Genomic DNA, 26545 nt, shown 5'->3' on the forward strand with positions numbered 1-26545 from the left:
GGTACCCTGGACTGTGGTTGCCTGAGACCTTCAGTAAACCAGGTAAAGAGACTGCAAACCTGTTTCCTTCGTTTCTTGCTGCACCACCTACAACCGGTCCCTACTACACCGGGAGCCATGGGGACCCAGCTTCACCTGTGGGAAGCCATACCATCTCAGCTGCCATAACACCACCCCAGAAGACCCCTTTAAGCAGTGTCGGTCACTCCTGACCGAATGCCACAGGTGGCGTCATGAACACAAACTTTATTCCCTTTTACATTGGTGCCCAGGGCCACAGACCGGGCCACCGCCGCCGTGACACATCCCTTTAAGTACCAGACGCGGTACTGAGTACTCCACTGCCCTGGCTGGCGTTCCATTTGTCTTAGATCATTAGCAGAATGTAGGGCACATGTATGGTGTTGGACAGAGATTAGGAGGGAGATATAGGGTGCAGCAGTATGGAGAAGATGGGCTGGGATGTAGGGACGTGCAGAACTGTGGAGAGGATGAGGAGTAGATGTAGGGAGGTGCAGCACTGTGTAGAGGATGAGGAGTAGATGTAGGGAGGTGCAGCACTGTGTAGAAGATGAGGAGTAGATGTAGGGAGGTGCAGCACTGTGTAGAGGATGAGGAGTAGATGTAGGGAGGTGCAGCACTGTGAAGAGGATGAGGAGTAGATGTAGGGAGGTGCAGCACTGTGGAGAGGATGAGGAGGAGATGTAGGGAGGTGCAGCACTGTGGAGAGGATGAGGAGTAGATGTAGGGAGGTGCAGCACTGTGGAGAGGATGAGGAGTAGATGTAGGGAGGTGCAGCAATGTGGAGAGGATGAGCAGTAGATGTAGGGAGGTACAGCACTGTGTAGAGGATGAGGAGTAGATGTAAGGAGGTGCAGCAATGTGGAGAGGATGAGGAGTAGATGTAGGGAGGTGCAGCACTGTGTAGAGGATGAGGAGTAGATGTAGGGAGGTGCAGCACTGTGTAGAGGATGAGGAGTAGATGTAGGGAGGTGCAGCACTGTGGAGAGGATGAGGAGTAGATGTAGGGAGGTGCAGCAATGTGGAGAGGATGAGGAGTAGATGTAGGGAGGTGCAGCACTGTGTAGAGGATGAGGAGTAGATGTAGGGAGGTGCAGCACTGTGGAGAGGATGAGGAGTAGATGTAGGGAGGTGAAGCACTGTGTAGAGGATTAGGAGTAGATGTAGGGAGGTGCAGCACTGTGGAGAGGATGAGGAGTAGATGTAGGGAGGTGCAGCACTTTGTAGAGGATGAGGAGTAGATGTAAGGAGGTGCAGCAATGTGGAGAGGATGAGGAGTAGATGTAGGGAGGTGCAGCACTGTGGAGAGGATGAGGAGTAGATGTAGGGAGGTGCAGCACTGTGTAGAGGATGAGGAGTAGATGTAAGGAGGCGCAGCAATGTGGAGAGGATGAGGAGTAGATGTAGGGAGGTGCAGCACTGTGTAGAGGATTAGGAGTAGATGTAGGGAGGTGCAGCACTGTGTAGAGGATGAGGAGTAGATGTAGGGAGGTACAGCAATGTGTAGAGGATGAGGAGTAGATGTAGGGAGGTGCAGCACTGTGTAGAGGATGAGGAGTAGATGTAGGGAGGTGCAGCACTGTGGAGAGAATGAGGAGTAGATGTAGGGAGGTGCAGCACTGTGTAGAGGATGAGGAGTAGATGTAGGGAGGTGCAGCACTGTGTAGAGGATGAGGAGTAGATGTAGGGAGGTGCAGCACTGTGGAGAGGATGAGGAGTAGATGTAGGGAGGTGCAGCACTGTGGAGAGGATGAGGAGTAGATGTAGGGAGGTGCAGCACTGTGGAGAGGAGAAGAGAACGAGAGGAAAGGTTTGTGAATTAGGTCCAAGTCTATTCAGGAAAATGAATCGTTAGTTATGTTGGGAGATGATGAAGAACTACATGTCATGATATCAAATCTCCAGAGTCCTCCACCAGTCCTCTCCTGTACACATAGATCAGAGGTGGCCTCAATATACATCAGTATTTACGGCAGCACATCACATTATAGACAGACAATGCCAGGATTATTAAGAGGGTGTAAGGCAAAGTAAATACATGAAAAAAGGAAGTGTTCTGGTCAGGGACTAATTAATACACAATACTTCCCTGTCTGACAGCTGGATAACTATATTCTTCCAGTTTGCTAAACAAACAAAGCTACCCGACAAGTACAAATACATCCTGTACAGTTTACTATGGATTTGTAGGTTCTCTGTTCTAGAAATGAGATGGTCCTGGTCAGAAAACTGCAACATACAAAAATAAGTGGATTGCTAATATTCACCCGGCTTTACTAAAACCCATATGATACCGACACCGCACATTTGCAAAGGCTATGTATACCTTCATGTAAATTTATTTTTTATCGATTAATAAACAAATATTAAACACCTTTCTAAAATGAACTTTTCTACCATCTCCCTTCTCTTAGTGTTAGAGATATCAGTAGAGAAGGTGATATGGTTTTACACAGATCTGCAGTGGAGAGGAAAGAAAGGATGAACAGTCTCGGGGAGGGCAGAGAAAACATGCTAACGGAAAGCATGAAAGTGCAGGATGAGGAAACCTTAAAGACGTGTAGAAAGTTTTTAACACTGTGTGGACAGTTGGAAGTGAATCAAGTTTTAATTACTATATGTAAGAAGTTAAACATTTCTAATATACTTTATGCCCTCTATTCATCAGGAGTTAGATATAAAACTTTTACAGTGTGCAGCTTTTGGATTCTTTACGCCAGTTTTGGACCAGCTCTGATAACTTTGGGAAAAATAGTGAGCAAAGCACAGCATAGAGGGAGCGAATATATCATAATTTAGGAGATAAGAATGCTACAGCTACATATTCTAATCCATAACTGATGCGTTTTCCTTGTTGTGGTGTAGCTGAATGATGTGCAAATTTCATAAAAAGGTGCAGATATCTTAATAAATTTGGCCCTTCTTATTTTTCATCCAGTCTGGAACACACAATGCCGGTCTTGATAAATTGGGGACTATGCTTCAGTTTCTCACCAACTAGAACAAGTATTAATTTACTCGTGGTGACATTCAGTAATCCTGTACACAACTAGTCCGGCTCTCAACTGAAAAGTTGGTACAGTTGTATCCAGAACATTTTCTTTTTAGATCTATACCGATGCCCTGCTTTTCCATGCTACATTTACCACCTCTTGGATGAAGCTTCCATGAATTCCTTGCCTGGTCCACCACCACTCTATGTTTGACCTTGAGTCCAGTGGTGATGTCTCCACCCATGGGAGCACTGCAGCCAATCTCAAGGGCAGCGGTCACACAGAAGACATCTTCATGAGAAGTCAAGGTTGTTCGAAGACCATCAGAAGACCGGGCAAGGGAGCCACTGAAGTGTCAGAGTTGAGGAGTAGATGGGGTGGTCTTTTGGCTCATGTCCTATTGTTGGAGTTTCAGTAGCACAACATTTATCTGTCCCTTAATAATCTCTGTGTTGTCCCCCGAGTATAAACTTACGAAGCCAGTGCCAGGCGCAGCAGGTTGCTCTTGGCTTCAGCAAACACAGAAACATCTCCTGGAGGGATCACTTATGCGTGTAAATATAAGAAGGCGTAGATTACATTTTGTTTTTGTGTTAAGTAAATAAGGAGCAGAAGCGTCACCATAAAATGTATAAAAATATTACAAAAATTTAATAAAGTTATAAAAAAAATCTAAAAATTTAAATTTTTGGAACCTTATGAATCCTTAAAGTACCACCATACCCCAAAAGATATATGACTTGTTGTCAGTCATTTCTGACTGGACAGTACTGGTGGTAATGCGTGAAATGAATGAGAATCTATATATAAATATAATTGCCTAAGGGGTACTTCCGTCTGTTTCTAACTTCCGTCTGTAACGGAAATCCTGGGTCTCTGATTGAATCAGCGAGATTGGGGCGGGATTTAAAAACCGCTTCACTTTTTACTATTGATGCTGCCTATGCAGCATCAATAGTAAAAACATAGAATGTTAAAAATAATTTAAAAAAAAACCAAACATTATATTTTCACCTTCCGAAGTCCGCCACAGCCTTTCCCGCTTCTCACGCTCCGGTCCCAAGAATGTATTGCGGCAATGACCCGAGATCACATGGCGTTCTCGCGAGACCGCTACATGATCACGGGTTATTGCCGATAGGCATTACTTGGAACGGAGCGTCGCGAGGAGCATTGGTAAAGGCCTCGGCTGGATCTGGGGACCGATTGAAGGTGAGTATATAACTATTTTTTATTTTAATTGTTTTTTTTAACAGGGATATGGTGCCCACATTGCTATATACTACGAAGGCTGTGTTATATACTGTGTGGGCTGTGCTATATACTACGTGGGCTGTGCAATATACTACGTAGGCTGTGTTATATACTGCGTGGGCTGTGCAATATACTACGTGTCTGTGCTATATACTACGTGGGCTGTGCAATATACTACATGGCTGTGTTATATACTGCGTGGGCTGTGTTATATACTACGTGGCTGTGCAATATACTACGTGGCTGTGCTATATACTACGTGGCTGTGTTATATACTGCATGGGCTATGTTATATACTAAGGGGGCTGTGCTATATACTACGTGCCGGTGCAATATACTACGTGGTTGTGTTATATACTGCGTGGGCTGTGCAATATACTACGTGTCTGTGCTATATACTACGTGGCTGTGCTATATACTACGTGGCTGTGTTATATACTGCGTGGCTGTGTTATATTCTACGTGGCTGTGCAATATACTACGTGGCTGTGCTATATACTACGTGGCTGTGTTATATACTGCATGGGCTATGTTATATACTAAGGGGGCTGTGCTATATACTATGTGCCGGTGCAATATACTACATGGTTGTGTTATATACTACATGGGCTGTGCTATATACTACGTGGGCTCTGTTATGTACTACGTGGGCTGTGCAATATACTACGTGGCTGTGCATTCTAGAATACCCGATGTGTTAGAATCGGGCCACCATCTAGTAATTACATAAAGTCCAAAATAATAATTCCACAATTTATGGTATATCACGTTTCCAGTTCTGAGAACTTTCAGATATTTCAGTGCTGTGCTCTGCGGATAGATTCAATTTATATTTTATTTTAGCACATTGGGCACATTCGCTTTTGTCCACATGATAAAACCTAAAGAAAACTGTACTGTTGAGTATAGATCACCCAAGGGAATACAAAAAAATATAATTTTGAAAAAAATGCATTAAAAAAATAAATAAAATTAAGAAGCTTTACAGATCACCTTAATTTAAAAGAAACAGTTGCAAAAAGCCTTGTTTGCGATAGAAGACCTTTTAGTAGTAACCATGTAATACTTCATTTCACCAGTGGGGGTGCTGAACGGAAATTGGACTTTTGCTAGTATCAGGTCCTTTCAGATCCCATGATCCACTGTTTCTTCAGGGATCCTTCCAATAAGGGATTGTGAATAACCCATTTAAATATGATGGAAGTGGTAACAAACTTTGAGTTTTTCACAAACTTTCTAGGAGAAAAGCAACATATCACTTAACCGGTGGCGATATGAAGATTGAGTCATTAGGACAACATGTTCCTAATTAGTGCTTTCTAGCCTGCACTAATTAAGAACACAAGTATGTCCACAGAATATAACATCACCCTTGCTGCTCATCTGCTGTTTTACTCAGAAACAGTTTGGGAGATTCATGACATAAACATGGATGCTGAACGACAAAAATAACCTAATTATTGCAAGGGCTTTAAGGGCTGTCTTTCAAAATATGATCATTGATCTATTGACAAGACCTTTTCGCCAGTGCTGTAATGAGGGTATGGCAGAAGGACATGAATAAAGCTCCTACGATACTGCCCCTATATACCAGAATATAACTACTAATACTGCTCCTATGTACAAGAATATAACTATTATAATACTGCCCCCTATTTACAAGAATATAACTACTATAATACTGCTCCTATGTACAAGAATATAACTACTATAATACTGCCCCTATGTACAAGAATATAACTACTATAATACTGCCCCCTATGTACAAGAATATAACTACTATAATACTGCCCCTATGTACAAGAATATAACTACTATAATACTGCCCCTATGTAGAAGAATATAACTACTATAATACTGCTCCTATGTACAAGAATATAACTACCATAATACTGCTCCATATGTACAAGAATATAACTACTATAATACTGCTCATATGTACAAGAATATAACTACTATAATACTGCCCCTATGTACAAGAATATAACTACTATAATACTGCTCCTATATACAAGAATATAACTACTATAATACTGCTCCTATGCACAAGAATATAACTACTATAATACTGCCCCTATGTAGAAGAATATAACTACTATAATACTGCTCCTATGTACAAGAATATAACTACCATAATACTGCTCCATATGTACAAGAATATAACTACTATAATACTGCTCATATGTACAAGAATATAACTACTATAATACTGCCCCTATGTACAAGAATATAACTACTATAATACTGCTCATATGTACAAGAATATAACTACTATAATACTGCTCCTATGTACAAGAATATAACTACTATAATACTGCCCCTATGTACAAGAATATAACTACTATAATACTGCTCCTATGTACAAGAATATAACTACCATAATACTGCTCCATATGTACAAGAATATAACTACTATAATACTGCTCATATGTACAAGAATATAACTACTATAATACTGCCCCTATGTACAAGAATATAACTACTATAATACTGCTCCTATATACAAGAATATAACTACTATAATACTGCTCCATATGTACAAGAATATAACTACTATAATACTGCTCCATATGTACAAGAATATAACTACTATAATACTGCTCCTATGTACAAGAATATAACTATTATAATACTGCTCCTATGTACATGAGTATAACTACTATAATGCTGCCCCCTATATACAAGAATATAACAACTATAATACTGCTCCTATGTACAAGAATATAACTACTATAATACTGCCCCTATATACAAGAATATAACTACTATAATACTGCTCATATGTACAAGAATATAACTACTATAATACTGCTCCTATGTACAAGAATATAACTACTATAATACTGCTCCATATGTACAAGAATATAACTACTATAATACTGCTCCTATATACAAGAATATAACTACTATAATACTGCTCCATATGTACAAGAATATAACTACTATAATACTGCTCCTATATACAAGAATATAACTACTATGATACTGCTCCTATGTACAAGAATATAACTACTATAATACTGCTCCTATATACAAGAATATAACTACTAGAATACTGCTCCCTATGTACAAGAATATAACTACTATAATACTGCTCCTATGTGCAAGATTATAACTACTATAATACTGCTCCTATGTACAAGAATATAACTACTATAATACTGCTCCTATATACAAGAATATAACTACTATAATACTGCTCCTATGTACAAGAATATAACTACTATAATACTGCTCCTATGTGCAAGATTATAACTACTATAATACTGCTCCTATATACAAGAATATAACTACTATAATACTGCTCCTATGTACAAGAATATAACTGCTATAATACTGCCCCCTATGTACAGGAATATAACTACTATAATACTGCCCCTATGTACAAGAATATAACTACTATAATACTGCTCCTATGTACATGAATATAACTACTATAATACTGCCCCTATGTACAAGAATATAACTACTATAATACTGCTCCTATGTACATGAATATAACTGCTATAATACTGCCCCTATGTACAAGAATATAACTACTATAATACTGCCCCCTATGTACAGGAATATAACTACTATAATACTGCCCCTATGTACAAGAATATAACTACTATAATACTGTTCCTATGTACAAGAATATAACTACTATAATACTGCCCCATGTACAAGATTTTTCTGCCAGTCTCTCTGTGGACTAGCCACGTCTTTTTTGAAAATGTTGTCCACACTTCCAAAAGTACCAATACTTGGTGTAAAAACAAAAGTATCACTGTGCTTGATTGGCCACCAAACTCGCCTGACCTTAACCCCTTAGAGAATCTATGGAGTATTGTCACGAGGACGATGAGAGACATCAGATCCAACAAAGCAGACGAGCTGAAGGCTGCTATCAAATGATGCAGCAATTGATGCAAAAGGAGCCCTGACCAAGTACTGAGTGCATTTACTGAACATACATTTCAGTAGTCCAACATTTTGTATTTTAAAATCATTTTTCCAAGCTGGTGTTATAAAGTATTCTAATTTACTGAGATAATGACTTTTGGGTTTTTATTGGCTGTAAGCCATAATCATCAACATTAACAGAAATAAACACTTGAAATAGATCACTCTGTAATGACTCTATATGATATATGGGTTTCACTTTTTGTATTGAAGAATTGAAATAAATTAACTTTTTTTATAATATTCTAATTTTGGGATGCACCTGTAGAGGTAAGGCTCAGAAGCTTTGTATTTAGACCCGGCTTACTTCTCAGTAGAGCAGAACAAAAAAAAATAAATAAAATGCAGGGTCCTGGTCCACAGGGGTAGTCTGGGACCACTGGAACCTCCTCCTACTTGCCTGCAGAGCCTTTTCTGATTAATTGTCCCGATGCACCGTCATCATTGTGGTGCAACTCAAGCACAACGTTGAGCTAGGTCAACTACCGTAATCAGGAGGCACAAAAGGAATGCCAGGAAATAGGAGGAGATTCGCAGGTCTCTGGTCTGGCGTCCATGGACTAAAAATGTGTAATAGGTCCAGAAAATCTATTTTGCTCAACTCTACTTCTGAGCCTTCTCCTTCCTCTAGACCAACGATTTACAGTTGCTGATGTACAGTTGTACTCAAAAGTTTACATACCCCGGCAGAATTTTTGGCCTTTCTTGGCCTATTTTTCAGAGAATATTAATGATAACACCAAAACATTTTCTCCACTCATGGTTAGTGGTTGGGTGAAGCCATTTATTGTCAAACTGCTGTGTTTTCTCTTTTTAAATCATAATGACAACCCAAAACATCCAAATGACCCTGATCAAAAGTTTACATACCCCATTTCTTAGTATTGTGTATTGCCCCCTCTAACATCAATGAGAGCTTTAAGTCTTTTGTGGTAATTATGGATGAGGTTCTTTATTTTCTCAGATGGTAAAGCTGCCTACTCATCTTGGCAAAAAGCCTCCAGTTCCTTTTCATGTCCGCAGACCTCCAAAAATTTGTTTATAGGAGCTGTTCCCCTCTAAACAATTGATTGACAGGGTAGCCACAGTCTTTCAGGGGTTGTCCAAGTCTTAGAAGTTGATGATCTACTCTTTTGTGAGATCATCCGGCACCCCACGGATCAGCTATTTGCAGCTCCCACCAAGGATGAATGTACCCACAGCCGAAATAACATAGCTCCATACTGTAGTGACCTTTTTGGGTACTGCAACTTAGCTACTATTGAAGTGAATGGGAACTGAGCTGCAGTACCTAAGAACCGACATTCGACTGCCACAGCAGCTGGAACCCGTTGATCAGTGTCAAACCCTCACCAACCTGATAATGATGACCTATCACAAGGATAAGTCCTGGATAACCCCTTTAAAAGTAGGTAATCAATTTTTTTTTTTCATTTCTGAAATCCCCCCTTTAAATGAAGCCCATACTGTAGTGGAGGACTCGTAAATCTAGTAGTAGGAGCCCAGGCAGTCATTACATGGGGTGTGGCTCCTCATTACGCCCTGCACAGACCTGGGACATCTCCCGTACACAGACACATTGAGTAATATTTACCCAGATGAAAATGTCATTTTGTTGCCATTACAGTTAATGAGGTAATACGGCAACGACAAATAACGAACCAAATGGGATTATAATGTAATCTCTCCTGTAGGATACCGATAAAAGATGAGCTCCACATCTACTTAAAGAGGATCCTTGGGCTCTCAAGAAGTGTCTGCAATTCCCTTCATATAAAAAACTCTGGATCGTCTTTTCTTCGTACTCTGCATGGTACGGTTCTTCCATTACTCCTCCTGAAAATGTTTGATTACATTTTTTAGTTGATGCTCTCCGATACTAAAGATCAGCTACATTAATTTATTTAGGTGCATATCTGCAGTATTCAGCTGCCATTAAACATTGTGATGGAACGTGGTGTTCCTGTTCTGGTCACGGCTTGAGCTGCCAGCTGATCGTGAAGGAGATAGGTGTCATTCCCCCCCCTATGGTCTAGCCAGGTAGGCACTGGGGATGAAATTCAGCCCTGGCATTTGAAATCACACAGGCCCATGGTGTCCTCGTCCCCAAGAACCAGATGGGATATATTACTAATATAACCCTGGATGGAGGAAAGGAAGAATTACTACAAGACCAATATTTCTAATTATACCACGGCGTGCTGAGGTAAGTGACGGAGTGACCAGCTTTGTGCTCCGTCACAACTGTTAACAGTATGGGTGTCTTAAGAACATTGATTCTGTTAACATTGTAGCACACAAGGCAGCCCACAACCAGACCGGCCCTTCTGGCATTTGCCAGAATTGCCAAATGGCCAGTCCGGCCCTGGGTCTAGTTAAAGGTCATCTTTATCAGGAATAACCTTTAAAGGGTTAATCTTTTAAATTCAGAAGTGTACCGCTTCCCTGGCCTCTCCACTTCCCACGAGGTGATATGCTTCTGAAGATTGAGAATTTGGTTCGTTCAGCTGATCTGAACGTTACGTTTTCTAATGCTGCTGACAGAGGTAACATTACCTCTGCAACATCAGATGAGAGCCGGCCAGCGTGAGTGAGGAGCTTGCAAGGTTTTAGCAAAACCCTTACCTTCTAAAACGGCCACCTCTAATAGACCGCAGAGGTGTCCGGTAACGTAGGGAATGAGCAGTAAGCTACAGAATTAAAAATCCCTCAGTTCTAAGGAACGGAGAGGATTTGTGATAAGAGGTCATTTGCAAAGTTGATAGTTTTTACACGGACGTCGAAACGTTACCTATTTATGATCATTAGAAAACCACTTTAATCAAAATGTAAAGTTAGGGAGTCATCTATATCGCATGGTAACAGTCTAGTACATGGGCAGAGATGCCGTGGAAGGTCCTCTACAGTACCCAGTGAACGACACCCTGTAGTCCGGGGCTTTAGCTGTTTTGTTGTATGAGGGTTTGTAATAAATTATTAATGTCTCTTTTTTTTTTCTGGACCGACCTCTTTGTGGAATGCATAAACATGTAAGATTCGAATTTTAATCGTTCCAGTCGGGTAAGACCAAAACACAGCAGCTCGTGTTGACAGTCAACACAGACCGGAGGTCTAGATGAAAGAAAATCCTTCTGCGTTCTGCCGTGAAGGAGGACAAGCCACAAACACAGAAATGGGAAATAAGCTAAAGGCCAACTCCGCTCCGAAGCTGAAAATCATCTATGACAACTCTAATGTGCCAGTGCCCCCCATACCACACCCATAGGGGTCCACGAAGCTCTAAGAGTAGATGGGGATTTGGGCATCGACTGCTGACAATGGAGGAAGTAATGTCATAAAATTTCCATTCGATGCAATTTAAGTTTAGTTTTTGATAATGTACAAAAAAAAATTCATCAGTGAATAATATTTTTTTTAAATAAATATATAATATATATACTCATTTCTTAATGAGCTATAACCCAGACCTCATTCAGACATCACATATGTGGCCTACCAGTGTTTTTCACAGATACAGCACATAACCATAATAGTCTATGGGGCCGTTTATATAAATATATATGGCTACTTTCCCATTTTTGATCCAAGTCATGGATTATTAGTCATTATTTCGCTTTAATTATTGTATTGTTAACGTTGTTACTTATGACTGTTGTGTTTGAAACTGTTAAACTGTTACGCGGTGCGGAATATGTTGGCGCTATATAAATAAAGATTATTATTATTATTATGGATCAAATTTGCCAATGGATTCTAAAAAATGGATAGAACATGGACGCCATCAAGATGTCATCGGTTCTGTCCATTTTTAGTGTTAAAGCTTGGAATCTTATTTTTAGGGGGATGGGGTGGAATATGACAAAAATGAATTCTACGCTGATGGTAAAAATGGACAAACTAACCAATAATGAATGAAATTCGGATCCGGAACAATGATGAAAAAAGGGCCCGTATCTCGTTTGAAGTGCATTGATTGACCCAAATAATGATTTACCTACTGTAAAAGAGAAAATAAAAGTGTAACATAAGGGAAGACTTGTAGCTGATCCGTTATTGAGGACCGTCTTTAATAATATATAGGGGATTACTGAACAATAGGAGCATTTGTAACTGCGCGCTCATTGTCCGATGGTGACAGATGTGGTCATTATAGAGGCGGCTCCGGGTAGAATGTTCCTTGTGTAATCCATGTAGACTTTTGTTTACTGAAATTGTTGAGTACTGTTCTCCTGATGACTTACATCACAGCCCCCCGGAGTGATGTCCCATCATCATGCCGCTCTCCCCCCAGCCCTGCACCAAGCAGCACGGGGCCGTAATATGGCCGTAATGTTATCTTATGTAGGGTGACGCCCGGGCCAGCTCCGGGTCCCTCTTCGATCTTCCTACAGCTCTAAGTTTTTTCGTCAATATAGTTATTTTTATTCCCGTTGTGCGTTTTTTCATCATTTTGGGGTTCATATGACTTTCTGATTACTTTTTTTGGGGAGGGAAGATGAATTGAGCAAAAAACTACCACCATCTCATCCACCATCTAAGGGGGTAAAGAGCGTCAATCTGAGTTAAATGCAGGCGCCGGCTGTATAACACAACCGGCACTCATGCAGTATGGAGTGGGCTCAGCTCATGCAGGGTGGACATCTGCCATATATTTGGGCCAAGTGGGCTTCTCACGCACAATGGGACCCAGCTCTTGCCTAGGTTTGGTAGATGTTGGCACTGGCTCTGCCATAAATAGTAAACTGCCCCATGCCACATCCAATGATGGCGAATATTAAAGACCCAAACATTGTATCCATGCAGAAGCCGTTATACGTGCAATCTGACCATTAGAACTAATACAGAACCACGATAAGGAAGAATACAACCAAAAATATGACACCTTAAATAACAGCATCTTACATGGTAGGTGGGCATAGACCCCTATTGTGGTCAAACATAGACCCATGCCAGAACTATAGGTAATCAATAACGCACCGATATTCCAATACAGCTACAAATCATACACAAAATTATCAGGGAAAAAAATGAAAATATCCATAATTACGGTGAACCATTGTAAAGCAGAGGGATCATATATTGTTCTGCACTGGGGACATTGTATATCTGTGTCTGACAGTGTGTATATATACTGTATATATAAAACACACATTCTGCACAAGTATTTGGAATATACTTACACTGTCTAGAGCAATAGTTTCCAACCTGCGACGCTCTGGTTGTGGCACAACTACAACTCCCAGCATGTCAGGATGGTGAATAGCTGAACTAGCATGCTGGGAGTTGTAGTTTTGCAAGAGCTGGAGACCTACAGGTTGGAGACTACGTTCTCAAGAGTGATGTATTATATACATACATGTTAATTACTATAATTAATACATATTTAATATAAAATATATATTATAAAATATTATATTAATTAAATATGCTAAATATAACTACAGAATATAATAAATCATCATTTACAGTAGATATACATCTAAATACATTATACATATCAATGTAAATGTATAATACATATATATATATATATATCATAAAGATATCTTCTATAATACGTCACTCTAGAATACTCCAAATATGACATTTCTGATATTAGAACAGAAAGTTATGAAATAATTACAACCATGGCAGCTTATAGAGATATTATATAGTTGATGCATCACAAATGATGGAAATCATATGGAAGAAGTGAATTAATATTCCAGTAGAATAAAATGTTAATAAATTTCATTTCTTGAAAATATGTACTTTTGACTGTACTGTATAAAAAAAATTAAACCGATTCATAACAAGTGCAAATTATCAATGCAGTTGAAGAACCACAAACCCCAGCATGCCATAAACCCTACAAGCCCAGAAGGATTGCTTTGACTTGTAGTCCCCTGCATGCCTTCCCTTCCAGCAGCCCCATGCCTCTCACCTAGGATGATGCAGATGCTGCACTTCAGCAGGGAGTTTGGGCAGGAGAGCAGCTCCATGGAAGCATCCTGTCCCTGACACTTGTCACTGGGCTCACAGTGACTACTGCAGGCAGCAGCTGCGGCTTCTGGATTTGTCAGTCAAATCAGTCTCTCCTGCCTCTTTATTTGCATTTGTGCCTGGGAGAAGGAGGAACACCTGCTGCTGGAGGACTGCTCACCACCCTCTGCCCGGCAGGCCCAGCAGCACCATGCCTTTAATGGAGGGTCCTGGTAGAAACCAGCCCACAGTGGCCATGTGCTGATGAGACCGAGCCCAGCAGGGTTGGACTCAGACACTTGTGATTCCACAGCAGAATGTCACAATCCGGCACAATCTGAATCACAAATGCTTGTGTACACTGAAAATAAGAGCAGGTAAAGGCGGTTTACGTAGGGGGTCGTCAACACGTAGACGGACGAGGGCGCTAACGTACGACCGGGGCACCCAACAAACATCTGTCACCTTCTGTCTGGCAGAAGTGTAAAATAAATATTTGTCCAGTTTAGGAAACCCCATTTTATATACCGTACCCTATAAATAGAGGGGATTTGAATTGTAATAGTGTAATACTTCATGTCACCTCTGGTGGTGCTGTAGAGAAATGAAACACTTAAAGGGAGAGCGAGCGTGGACACCGCGGGAACGACACCAGTGCGGGATGTGAGGATAAGCTTTATTATTTTATCAGGGCCAAGCGAGGGGTATGAGAAGAAGTTGTCCAAGTAGTGGACAACTTAAAGGGAACCTGTCACCCCCAAAATCGATGGGTGAGTATAATCTAACCTCTTTTTCTCCTCTTTCAGGTAACATCGGCGGCTTATCTACAGCATTACAGAATGCTGTAGATAAGCCCCTGATGACGGTGAGCTTACCTCATCATCGATTTTGGGGGTGACGGGTTCCCTTTAAGTTGTCCACTACTTGGACAACTTCTTCTCATAACGCTCGCTTGGCCCCGATAAAATAATAAAGCTTATCCTCACCTTATCCTCACCTCCCGCACTGGTGTTGTTCCCGCGGTGTCCACACTCGCTCTCCCAGCGTCTCCAGTGTATGTGTTGTGACACGTGACCAATCAGCGCTGGCATCACTGTCCAAACCTCCTGTCAAATTGAGCAGGAAGAGGAAGTCAGAGATCAGCTGCAGCCCGGACTTCCTCTTCCTGTTCATTTTGTCCGAAGGCGGAGACATTGACACCAGCGCTGATTGGGCGGCTGCGTCACATATCACAACAACCGCACCGGAGACCCGGGGAGAGCGAGTTCTGATTCCACAGGAACGACGCCGACATGGGAGGTGAGCTTAGGCTTTATTATTTTTTGGGAGCCAAACATTTTGATCAAGAATGGGCTGTCCTACTAGTGGACAACCTCTTTAACCCCTTAGTGACTGAGCCAATTTTGACCTCAATGACCGGGCCAATTAATACAATTCTGACCACTGTCACTTTATGAGGTTATAGCTCTGGAACGTTTCAACGGATTCCACTGATTCTGACACAGTTTTTTCATGAGATATTGTGCTTCATGTTAGTGGTAAAATTTATTTGATATGACTTGTGTTTATTTATGAAAAAAAACAAACAGAAATTTGGCAAAAATTTTGAAAATTTAGCGATTTTCAAACTTTTAATTTTTGTGCCCTTAAATCAGAGAGTGGTGTCACACAAAATAGTTAAAGGGAACCTGTCACCAGGTTTGGCCGATAAGAGATACCTTTCAGGGCTGATATATAGCATTATATAATGCTGTATATCTGCCCCCAACCCAACCTGCAAGAGAAGGAAAATAACTTTTATTATACTCACCGACTTGGCGGTCTGGTCCGATGGGCGTCGTTGGTCTTCGTCCGGCGCCTCCCTTCTTCTTGCTATCGCCGCCCTCCTGCTTGCATCGTGTGTAAGACGTGTCTCCTTGGCACTGTGCTCCTGCGCAGATGTACTGATTTGCCCTGTTGGGGGCAGAGCAAAGTCTTGCAGTGCGCAGGTGCCAAGAAAGGTCAAAGAGACCCGGCGTCTGCGCACTGCAGTACTTTGCTCTGCCCTCAACAGTGCAAATCAGTACATCTGCGCAGGAGCGCTGTGCTGAGGAGATGCAGGGACGCGTCATCCACATGAAGCAAGCAGGAGGAAGGCAATAGTAAGAAGATGGGAGGCGCCGGACGAAGACCAGCGACGCCCATCGGACCAGACCGCCCCGCAGGTGAGTATAATAAAAGTTATTTTTCTTCTCTTACAGGTCGGGTTGGGGGCAGATATACATTATAGAATGTTATATATCAGCCCTGAAAGGTGATGGCCGTATCTCATATCGGCCAAACTTGGTGACAGGTTCACTTTAATAAATAACATTTCCCACATGTCTACTTTTCATCAGCACAATTTTGGAAATATCATTTTTTTCTTAGGACGTTATAAGGGTTAAAAGTTAACCAGCGATTTCTCAATTTTCCAACAAAATTTACAAAACCAGTTTTAGGGACCACCTCACATTTGAAGTGACTTTGGGGGGGGGGGTCAATATGACATAAATTACCCACCATTATAAAAACTGCCCCCCCCTCAAGGTGTGGAAAACCACATTCAAGAAGTCTATTAACCCTTCAGGTGCTTCACGAGAAATAAAGCAGTGTAGAAGGAAAAAATTTACTTTTAACTTGTTTCACAAAAAATTTACTTTAGACCCAAATTTTTTTATTTTCACAAGAGTAACAGGAGAAAATGGACCACAAAATGTGTTGCGCAATTTCTTCTGAGTACGCCGATACCCCGTATGTGGGGGAAAGCCACTAATTGGTCTCATGGCAGAGCTCGGAAGGAAGGGAGCACAGTTTGACTTTTTGGCTGGAATCAATGGCGGGAAACCCTCCAATTCTATCTCCAACCCTAACACAGCGCTAACCCCAACCCTAACCCCAACACACCCCTAACCCTAATCCCAACCCTAACCAAAACCCCAACACCACAACCCTAGCCCCAACCCTAACCCTAGCTGTAACCCCAACCCTAACCCTAGCTGTAACCCCAACCCTAACCCTAGCTGTAACCCCAACCCTAACTGCAAAGAATGGAAAAAATACATTTTTTTTATTTTATTATTTTTACCTAACGAAGGGGGTGATAAAGGGGTGTTTGATTTACTATTTTTTTTTATTTTGATCACTGTGATAGGGTCTATCACGGTGATCAAAATGAACCAATAGAAAAATGTTCCTATTGCTGCCGGGTACAGGCCGGCAGATCTCGGCGGACACATTGCGTATGCGCTCGCCATTTTCTTCCAGGAAGAAGACGCGGAGGGTCGGAGGATGGCAGAGGTACACTAGTTCAGGGGTCCCCAACTCCAGTCCTCAAGCCCCACCAACAGGTCATGTTTTCAGGATTTCCTTTGCATTGCACAGGTGATGCAATTATTACCTGGGCAAGACTAAGGAAATCCTGAAAACATGACATGTTGGTGGGCCTTGAGGACTGGAGTTGGGGACCCCTGCACTAGATCATATTAGAGGAGAGAGAAATAGGAAATCTGACTTTTTTTTTTTATTCCGTGGGGGTCGTTAAGGGGTTAAAGAGGAACTGTTGTTTTAATTGTTATTTCATGAATCAATAGTACTGTGTGAAAATTATCAACTTTGTAATATATCTTATCAAAGGAATTTGCTTTTTTTGCCTGTTTTTCCCCCTCTTTCCCAGAGCCATAACTTTGTTATTTTTCTGTCAATATGGCTGCGTGAGGGTCTTGTGTTTTACAGGATGAGTTGTACTTTTGAATAACATCATTGATTTTACCATATAGTGTACTGGAAAATGGTAAAAAAAAAAAATACCAAGTACGGTGAAATTGCCAAAAAAAAAAAAATGTGCAATTCCACAATTGTTTTTTTTTTTTAATTTTATTTATTTACCATGTTCAGTAAATGCTAAAACTGACCTGCCGTTACGATTCTCCAGGTCATTACGAGTTCACAGACATTAAACATGTCTAGATTCTGTTTTTATTTAAGTGGAAAAAAAATCCAAAGTTTGTAAAACAATAAATAAAATGGTGCCATTTTCCTAAGACTCGTAGCGTCTCCATTTTTAATATCTTGTTTTTTGTGCGCTGATGGTTTTATTGATACCATTTTAGGGTAGATACGCTGTTTTGATTGCCTGTTATTGCATTTTATTGCAATGTTTCAGCGCACAAAAAAACATTTTCTCGTTACGCCATTTACATATTGAATTAATTTACTTTCGATATTGATAGATTGGACATTTCTGAATGCGACGATACCAAATAGGTGTACTTTTTTTTTTTTTTCAAAGTTTGTTTTATTTTGAATGGGGCAAAAGTTGAACTTTTGTGTTTTTTTTTCATCTTTTTTACAACTTTGATTTTTTTTTAACCTTTTACTGACTTCAATATTCTCCTTAGGAGACTTGAAGCAGCGATCGTCCGATCACCTGTACTGCACAGTGATGGATAGCGGCATTTAACTGGTTAACAGCTGCAACTGAAACTCGGATCCACCCGCGGCTGTTAGAGGCACATGACAGCTGATCAGATCAGGGAAAGATGCGGGCTCAGCGCTGGAACCTGCATCAAATGCAGCGACACGACCTAGAACGTACCTATACGTCCAAGGTTACAAAGAGGCTAAAGCCAGAACACAGATGATCACAAGAGGTCCCACACGTTATGTTCTGCTTTTTGTTAAGGAGGCTTTCCAGCGAGTCGTTTTAGAGGAGAAGCCCTTTAAAGAGAATCTGTCATTTGCCATAAATATGTCATTTTGTTTACCTGATGTAAATGCTCTTGTTCTGCTGTATCCGATGATGTTTTTCTCTTGTTCCTACGCCTCTCCGTTTCCGAGATACGGCCTCCTCTTCCGAGTATATAATTTTTTGCCTTTTTATACAAGTGGGTGTGGTCCCCATCCCTTTTCTGTGGCCATTTTCTTGATTTCCCCACCCAGTTGCCAAAAAATCCCTTGGGTTAGACTCCACACACCAAAATGGTGTCAATAAAAATAGAATCTCATAAGCGCTCACACGGAGCTTCATTGATTCATGTGTGCAAACTATTTCTGGTCATCAAGGCCTCAATTTATTGTTTGCAGGGGGTTTTTAAGCCACTTTCCTTTTTTGCCTTGTTGTTTTATTTAACGTTTTTAGAGCCAAATTCAGCAAAAATGGCGCACAAGATTCATGAATTTGGCACAAAGTAAAAAAAAATGGGCTTTCTTCCTGTCTTGAACTGGTGCACCACAAACTCTGGTGTACTCAAAAATACACCTGGGAGATTAACTGGAGTGGAGTTGCACCAAATTTTTGAATTTTTAAAAAGTCGCAATTAAAAAATCCGGTGAAAACATCTAGAATTGTTAGACTCCACGCACAAAGTGGGAAAAAAAACAGAAAAAAACCCCCAGGAAAATACATATAAAATAAATAAATGTAAATATATAATATAGATATATATAATATAAAATAGATCTAAAGGCGAAAATCGAATAATGAATTGGGTGCAAGCAAAAAAAAGAAGCAAAGCACACAAAACTACACAAAAAACAGGCGGCAAAGGACTGCATTTTTCACCAGTTTTCCCCTTGGGTGACTCCATCTCTGATTCATTATTAGTTGTTTTTAGTGGGTGCAGACAGATGCTATAATTTCTCCCATATACAGCACACACAGATATAATGAATTCTTGCTCTCCTGTATCCATATAGCACAGGTTCAGAAGCAGTAGCAGCAAGGAGGACATTGTATTGCAATAATGCATAGTGTAGCTGTGAATCCAGACCTAGATGGGATAAAACACCAGTACCTCCGGTCTGTCTTTCTCTTTCACTCTGCTGCTTCCTCCTCTTCCCCATAGACATTTGTAGACAGCTGTAAACTGATCCCTCAGTGAAATGGCAGTCCTTCTTGTTTTGACCAAGATTAATTTCTGTGATTGATGACTTCAGTAGAGGAAATGGGGCAAAGTGTACTTGTACTATTCATTTATGCTAAGTTTACTGAAATGAAGTGACAGTGAGTGACCATTAGCTACCAATTTAGCAGGAATAGTGGGTGCCGAAGGGCATTGGGAACCAGGAGGTTCGGTCTGCCAAGCGCTACTATTAACTTTCATACATTTGCATACAGTCATGAAATGAGCTGTTCTCCAGGAGCAGGAAGAGTCAGGGTCCAGCATCCTTTGATGCTGCTTGCACATTGGGAATACAAGGAGGAGGCAGGGATTGGGGCTCGTTCTGTGGGAGAACTCATAAGTGACTGGGACTAAAATTTGTCTGAAGTGGGGCTGAGCAGAAAAGAGGAAATCTGTCACTGTACTGTTGCAGGATATCTGGGGAATAGAGGCCCCTTCCCTATCACTAAAGGTATGGGCACCCTAGCTATCCTTGCTCCCCTGATTAATTCTGATGGTGAAGATGCCTTGCTGAGCTCCTAAATCAGCCCTTATCCCCCCAGGGAAGTGGGGAGATGTAGTGCATAAGAATACAGAAACCAGATTGACAAGGGTAGACGTACAGGGATAAATGAAAATGCCAATCATACAAATATACATTCACAAATAACAGAGTGGAACACCAGGAGGTAAAAGAAGAAAAAAGCAAGTAGGATAGGATGAGGATATGCACACAGACAAATCACCAAGCAACAGTGTTCTGAACAACACTCTAAAATGCCTCCTGAAACAACCAACACCTCCAAGTTCAGAACAAAGCAGTATGAAACTAATATTGGTAATCCTTGATTGGCAGAGGTGAGTATATATATAATAGAGGGGGAATAGCCAACATTGAACAGCTAAGACCTTCAAAGCAGAAAGGCTCAAGAGCTCTCAACTGAACAGATTAACCCCTGCACTGCTAGCAAAAACCTACACTATTTAATATGATGGTGAAATGCTTATAGTTAGTGCAGAACTATGTGTACTCAGACAGCATGGTCTTCTAGCCCCCTTTGTCATGGTAAACTTGTGATAGAATCCTTAGAGGAGCTGCACTGAGGGAAGAATGGAGGCAAGAAAAGGCAGAAGTGCATCAGTTTTGCATCCCATCAGTAGGTGAGCAGCTTACTGTCACAGATTTACCATGGCAGAGAGGAGCCAGATGACTACAGCGTCTAATTTCTCCTACTCCTGCACTGATTAGAAGCATTTCACCTTCATATTAAATGGTGGTAGTTTCTTTTAGCAGTGCAGTGGTTAATCTGCTCATTTGAGAGATCCTGTAGCATTAAGTCTCTCATCTGTGCACTGCTAGCCACTCCTATCTCCTATATAATCTGGGTCCTGACTAGCACTCATTGTCAGAGTTGCTTTTGCTGCATGGCTGAGGGTTGATGGTGGTTATTGGAGAAGGGGGTTGGTGGATTTATCTCTGACTGTTACTAAGTTTTGAGTGTGTGATAACTCCCTTTCATCTCCTTCTTTGGCTTAACCCCATCCTCTACTCCCTGGTGCATTCCTCTGTTTGTATGTGTGAGTATATTTGTATGTTTGGTATTTTTCGGTTCACTCTGTTAGTATTACCTTGTTAGTCTGGTTTATGTATCATGGTACACTACTACTCCCTTCTTCCCTGGGTGGGGGAACGGTACAGACTGAGGGCGGATTCAGGAGCATCTCTGACAAAGATCCACACTAGGATCAAAACGCATCGCTTGGCCGCCCGTGCCTGGTATGCCTATCCACATGTTTTACTAGTATAGAAAGGTAGGAGACAAAAAAAACACAAATAGGGTCTTATCCCCAGGATAGATTCTAATCAATTATGAGAGAACTGCTCAACTGGTGGTACACAGTAAAAGCGTGAAGTTGTCAGCTGCTGCAGATCCACAGGTCGGCGTGGCGACTTCTTAGAACCGTTATAATAGATGAATGAGGATAAAATCCACGCTGCTGCAACAACTGATGGTTCCAGATATAGTTATAAGATATTCGGGTGGTTTATTCAATGCAATTGTTGCAGCAGCGCAGATTTTATCCACATTCATCTATTATAACTATCCACATGTTTTAGGAGCTGGAATGCCTACCCTTGTATTTTGTCAATATTATCAAGCAGGACAATGGTGGTGGGGAAATATAAGCAAGCACACTGGGGGCTCGTTATCATTATAGGGGAAGCACAGTGTCACGGATCCCTCCTCCGTGGTGTAACTAATTTGTCAAGTGCCCGCTCTCAGCATGTGACTTGGGTTGTGCCTGCAAGGGTTAATCTATCTCCCCACTCTCAGTCCAGCATTCAACCTCTGTCCTATGCTGTAATGGGAGCATAAATTACACACCGACCCAGGCCACACACCCGCTCATACACGCTGCCACCACTCACCGAATACACGGGCGATGAGTCCCGGAAATATTAATACTAATAATGTCTACCACTCATAAGGCTCACACACCTTAGGCTATGGATTACTTTGGAACATTCAAGGTTCAACTTGTTAAAGTTTTATACTTTAATACAAAAAGGTTCAGTGCTTACAGTAAGAAAAGTTATAAAAATATGATAATAAAAAGACATGCAACTTATGCAAAACAGTATGAAATAAACAGGAGAAAACTTACAGAAATCATCTAACTGGTAGTTTGCTTTCTGCTCCCTGGGGGGAAACTATGGAGTGCTGCCTCTTTTTTGAAATTCTATGAAGTTTGGATAATCATTGGACGGATTGTCGAGGGGCCTTGCACCCGAAGATAAGTATTTATACTGTGCTGTTCCTTTTTTGTGCTAGTTATGATCTGATGGTATGTGTCTGTTATATTACAGTAATATTATTAAATCTTATATAGGGGTTTTATTAGAAACGTAAGTCTTGAGGTCAATCTTGATTTCCTCCAGGAGGGTAACATTAGTAATAGACCCCAATCTGATGATTCGGCTGGGGACAGAATGGACCTGGGAGCTTTGAAATGCCAGGGATGAATTCCAGTCCACAGTCTGTCCTTGTTGTCCACCATGCTGGTTGTTACGAGAGTAATGAGTTTAAGGAAAGAGTCATCGGAAAGCCGCTCATCGGGACATGTGGCCGGACACCGACAAATGCTTCTGCGTCCAAGGAGAAAATGAAATCTACACCTCCAGGCCGGCGTGTGTTCGCAGAATCACGGAGAGTGTAGTCGGCATCCTTGCCAACAAGTGGCAGCTGGTGCGATTCCATGGCAGATGGACTCTGCTCGATAACTACGTGAAGATATATGGAATATGATAAGATATATGTATATGAAGAAGTGGAGGTATGTAGAAATTTTTGCATATTAAATATATTTTTTCTTCTAGAATTTGTGAAAAAAAAAACCCCATAGAATCATAATTCTGCCTACCTGAATATGTAATGAGAAATATACAGCGGTCTATCGTGTAAATGATGAAACATCCAGTATGGGGGAGGCACAACCTGCAAATATCAGGCTCAGAAAACATCTGCCCAATGTAAATAGCGACCGGCGCTGCCAAATCCACAGCCGTGATTCTATACAATTCTGTTACATTCTAGGGTATGGAAGGGTTAAACTGCCGCTGGTGGTGGAGAACACAGATCCATGAGGACTCGGATATATTCATCCTATAGGAGCAATCACCTTAAAAAAACTGATTCATTATTGCATTTGTACCTTTTTTGCTATTTTTTTTTTAGTGTTTTTCGCCTATTTTTCATTTTTGCCTTCTTTTAATTTTTTTCCTTTTTTTTAGTTTTTTTTTTTTTTATAGTTTGCTTGTTTGTTTTTAGGCTCGTCATTGTGGGCGAGGTTTGGGGTTTTACAGATATTTACGGCCGATTCATCAATTTGAACTTTTTAAAAATTGTCTAAATATTTGCGCAGGAGCGCTCCAGAAGTGATGTTATGCACGTGAGAATTTTTGCAGGAAAGATAAATATATGGTCCCGTGTTAGCCAGTAGATAGTAAAATATTTAGAATTGAGAGTCCTCAAAAGGTATCAACCGCTGATGACTCTCAATTCTAAATAGAATTTTTTCAGAAAGTTGACGACATTTTGGTGGAATATGTGACTTATTGTACAAAAAAAAAGCAGTTAAAAAAAAAAAAAGAGGCAAAAATTTAGAGTTTTTTTTTCCTTGCAAACATCACAAACCGCGTGCACCATTTTGAAAACTTTGGTGCAAACAAAAAAAGTCATCAAGAACCATAAAACAATAAAAAGAAAAGTGGCTTCAAAAAGGACAAATGAATCATCATGCCCTTGGTATACGCCTCGTTTTGCACAAATGGAAGGAAGCAAAAATCAGTATGAACAGGTTTATGTAAGACCCGCCCAAAATGGGGAGTCCTGGGGTCACTTGCGCTACTAATCCCAGTGACTGGCTGTAGCGCTTTGTAAGTGTAAGTGACCTCACGTATACAATCACCGAAGCAGCGGCCGAGATGCAGCACTGGACCTGGGGAGGGTGAGTACCTGATGATTTTATTACTTTTGTTACGGCCATGATGAATTTTTAAAATAGTGGAAAACCCCTTTAATAAAGAGGAAGGGGGGGGGGGGTTATGTGTTCAAATCAGCAAGATGCCAAAGTGTCTCTTGCTTTGGAGGTCCAACAGTGTCCACTTATTGCTCACACATCAATGAGATCAGTGCAATGCCTTGTGTCTCCTGTGGTGTCGCTCCGTTCTCTGTCTCCAGTACAGAAGCCTCTGATATAATATCCTTAGTCACTGGTCTAGTAGCAGTACAAGTATGTTACTGTAGCGTAGAGACCCCTAGTGGCCATATTGTGCATTGCATCATTATTTGCTGCACATAAAGAAACCAAAAGCTTTGCATAAGAATACTTGGCATTCAAAATAACTAATACCGTAAGAAGGTTCACGCGTAAAAGATTTTTTCCACTGTGGATTTTGTTGTGAATTAGCAGTAAAATCTTTATACGTTACATGCAGATGCTTCATGCTCTCACTTCGGCACCGATTACTTCCACGATTTTCAAAAATTCAGCAAAATATCCAGGAATATGTCTCCTCCGCCATGAAAGACTGCTATGAAAATAACCCTCTAAGAAGAAAACGAATCTTCCTGCAGCCACTAGATGGCGATGACTGTATACTGATTTATAAGAGTTCATTAGGAGCAGTATAAATGTCAACACAGTGAGCGCCCTCTAGTGGACACTGCAGGCGGGAAATGTTCATTTATAAGAAGTTTTTCCAGACCTAGCACTGATGACCTATCTCTAGGACAAACCATCAATGACAGTTCGGTAGACATCCGACTCCCTGGACCGCCACCAATCAGCTAAGTGGAGGGGCAGCAGTTCTCTTGCGAGCGCCATGGGTTCTTCATTGTTTACCATATACAATACCGTACATTATATAGTGCTCGTGCCAGAGGCGTACATAGCAATCATGGGACCCCATAGCAGAGGTTCTAATTGGGCTCCCACCAAAAAAAAACCTTACTATTCGGCAGGGTCATACTTGAGTACGGTATATCTCACAACTTAGCAGCCCTTAACAAAGTCATTTTCCTCCTAGTAAAGACCCTAGATTGCCCTTTCATCCCCCCATAAAGTATGATGCCAACTATAGTGTCTCCTCCACACACACGGTATGATGACCTTACTGTACCCCCCACTTCCGGCAAAGTATGGTGACCCCAACACAGTATGATGCCTCAACTCTGATTGTCACTCAGCCCTCCACACAGAATAATTGCCCCCACACCCTTCCACTCATTATGATAGCCGAAATACACCCCCACAACCATCTACTCTGTATAATATAGCATCATGGCCCCCACCAGTCCTTCCAACAGTATACTGACCCCCACACAGCCCTCTACACAGTATTACAGACCCCACAAAAACCTTCACACTGTATAATTGCCCACACGTAGCCCCCAAACAATATAATACACTCCACATAGCCCTCCAAACAATATAGTGGTCCCCACATAGCCCTCCAAATAGTATAATGGTCCCCACATAGCCCTCCAAATAGTATAATGGTCCCCACATAGCCCTCCAAATAGTATAATGGTCCCCACATAGCCCTTCTAATTGTATAATGGTCCCCACATAGCCCTCCAAATAGTATAATGGTCCCCACATAGCCCTCCAAATAGTATAATGGTCCCCACATAGCCCTCCAAATAGTATAATGGTCCCCACATAGCCCTTCAAATAGTATAATGGTCCCCACATAGCCCTCCAAATAGTATAATGGTCCCCACATAGCCCTTCTAATGGTATAATGACCCCCACATAGCACTCCAAATAATATAGTGGTCCCCACATAGCCCACCAAATATAGTGGTCCCCACATAGCCCTCCAAATAGTATAATGGTCCCCACATAGCCCTCCAAATAATATAGTGGTCCCTACATAGCCCTCCAAATAGTATAATGGTCCCCACA

At 41.2% G+C, this 26545-nt stretch overlaps 1 protein-coding gene across 1 annotated transcript in view; it reads right to left on the reverse strand.

Annotated features, from left to right (window-relative positions):
- HEPACAM2 (HEPACAM family member 2) overlaps positions 1-14327 on the reverse strand; it is a 96752-nt gene extending 82425 nt beyond the window's left edge. The window contains exon 1 of the mRNA XM_069729397.1: positions 14137-14327. Coding sequence (XP_069585498.1) covers positions 14137-14194 — 58 coding nt within the window. The 5' untranslated portion in view covers positions 14195-14327. The remainder of the gene's footprint in view (positions 1-14136) is intronic.
- Positions 14328-26545: the final 12218 nt, after the last annotated feature.

This window comes from Ranitomeya imitator, chromosome 6 (genome assembly GCF_032444005.1).
Source record: "Ranitomeya imitator isolate aRanImi1 chromosome 6, aRanImi1.pri, whole genome shotgun sequence".
Lineage (NCBI taxonomy): Eukaryota > Metazoa > Chordata > Amphibia > Anura > Dendrobatidae > Ranitomeya > Ranitomeya imitator.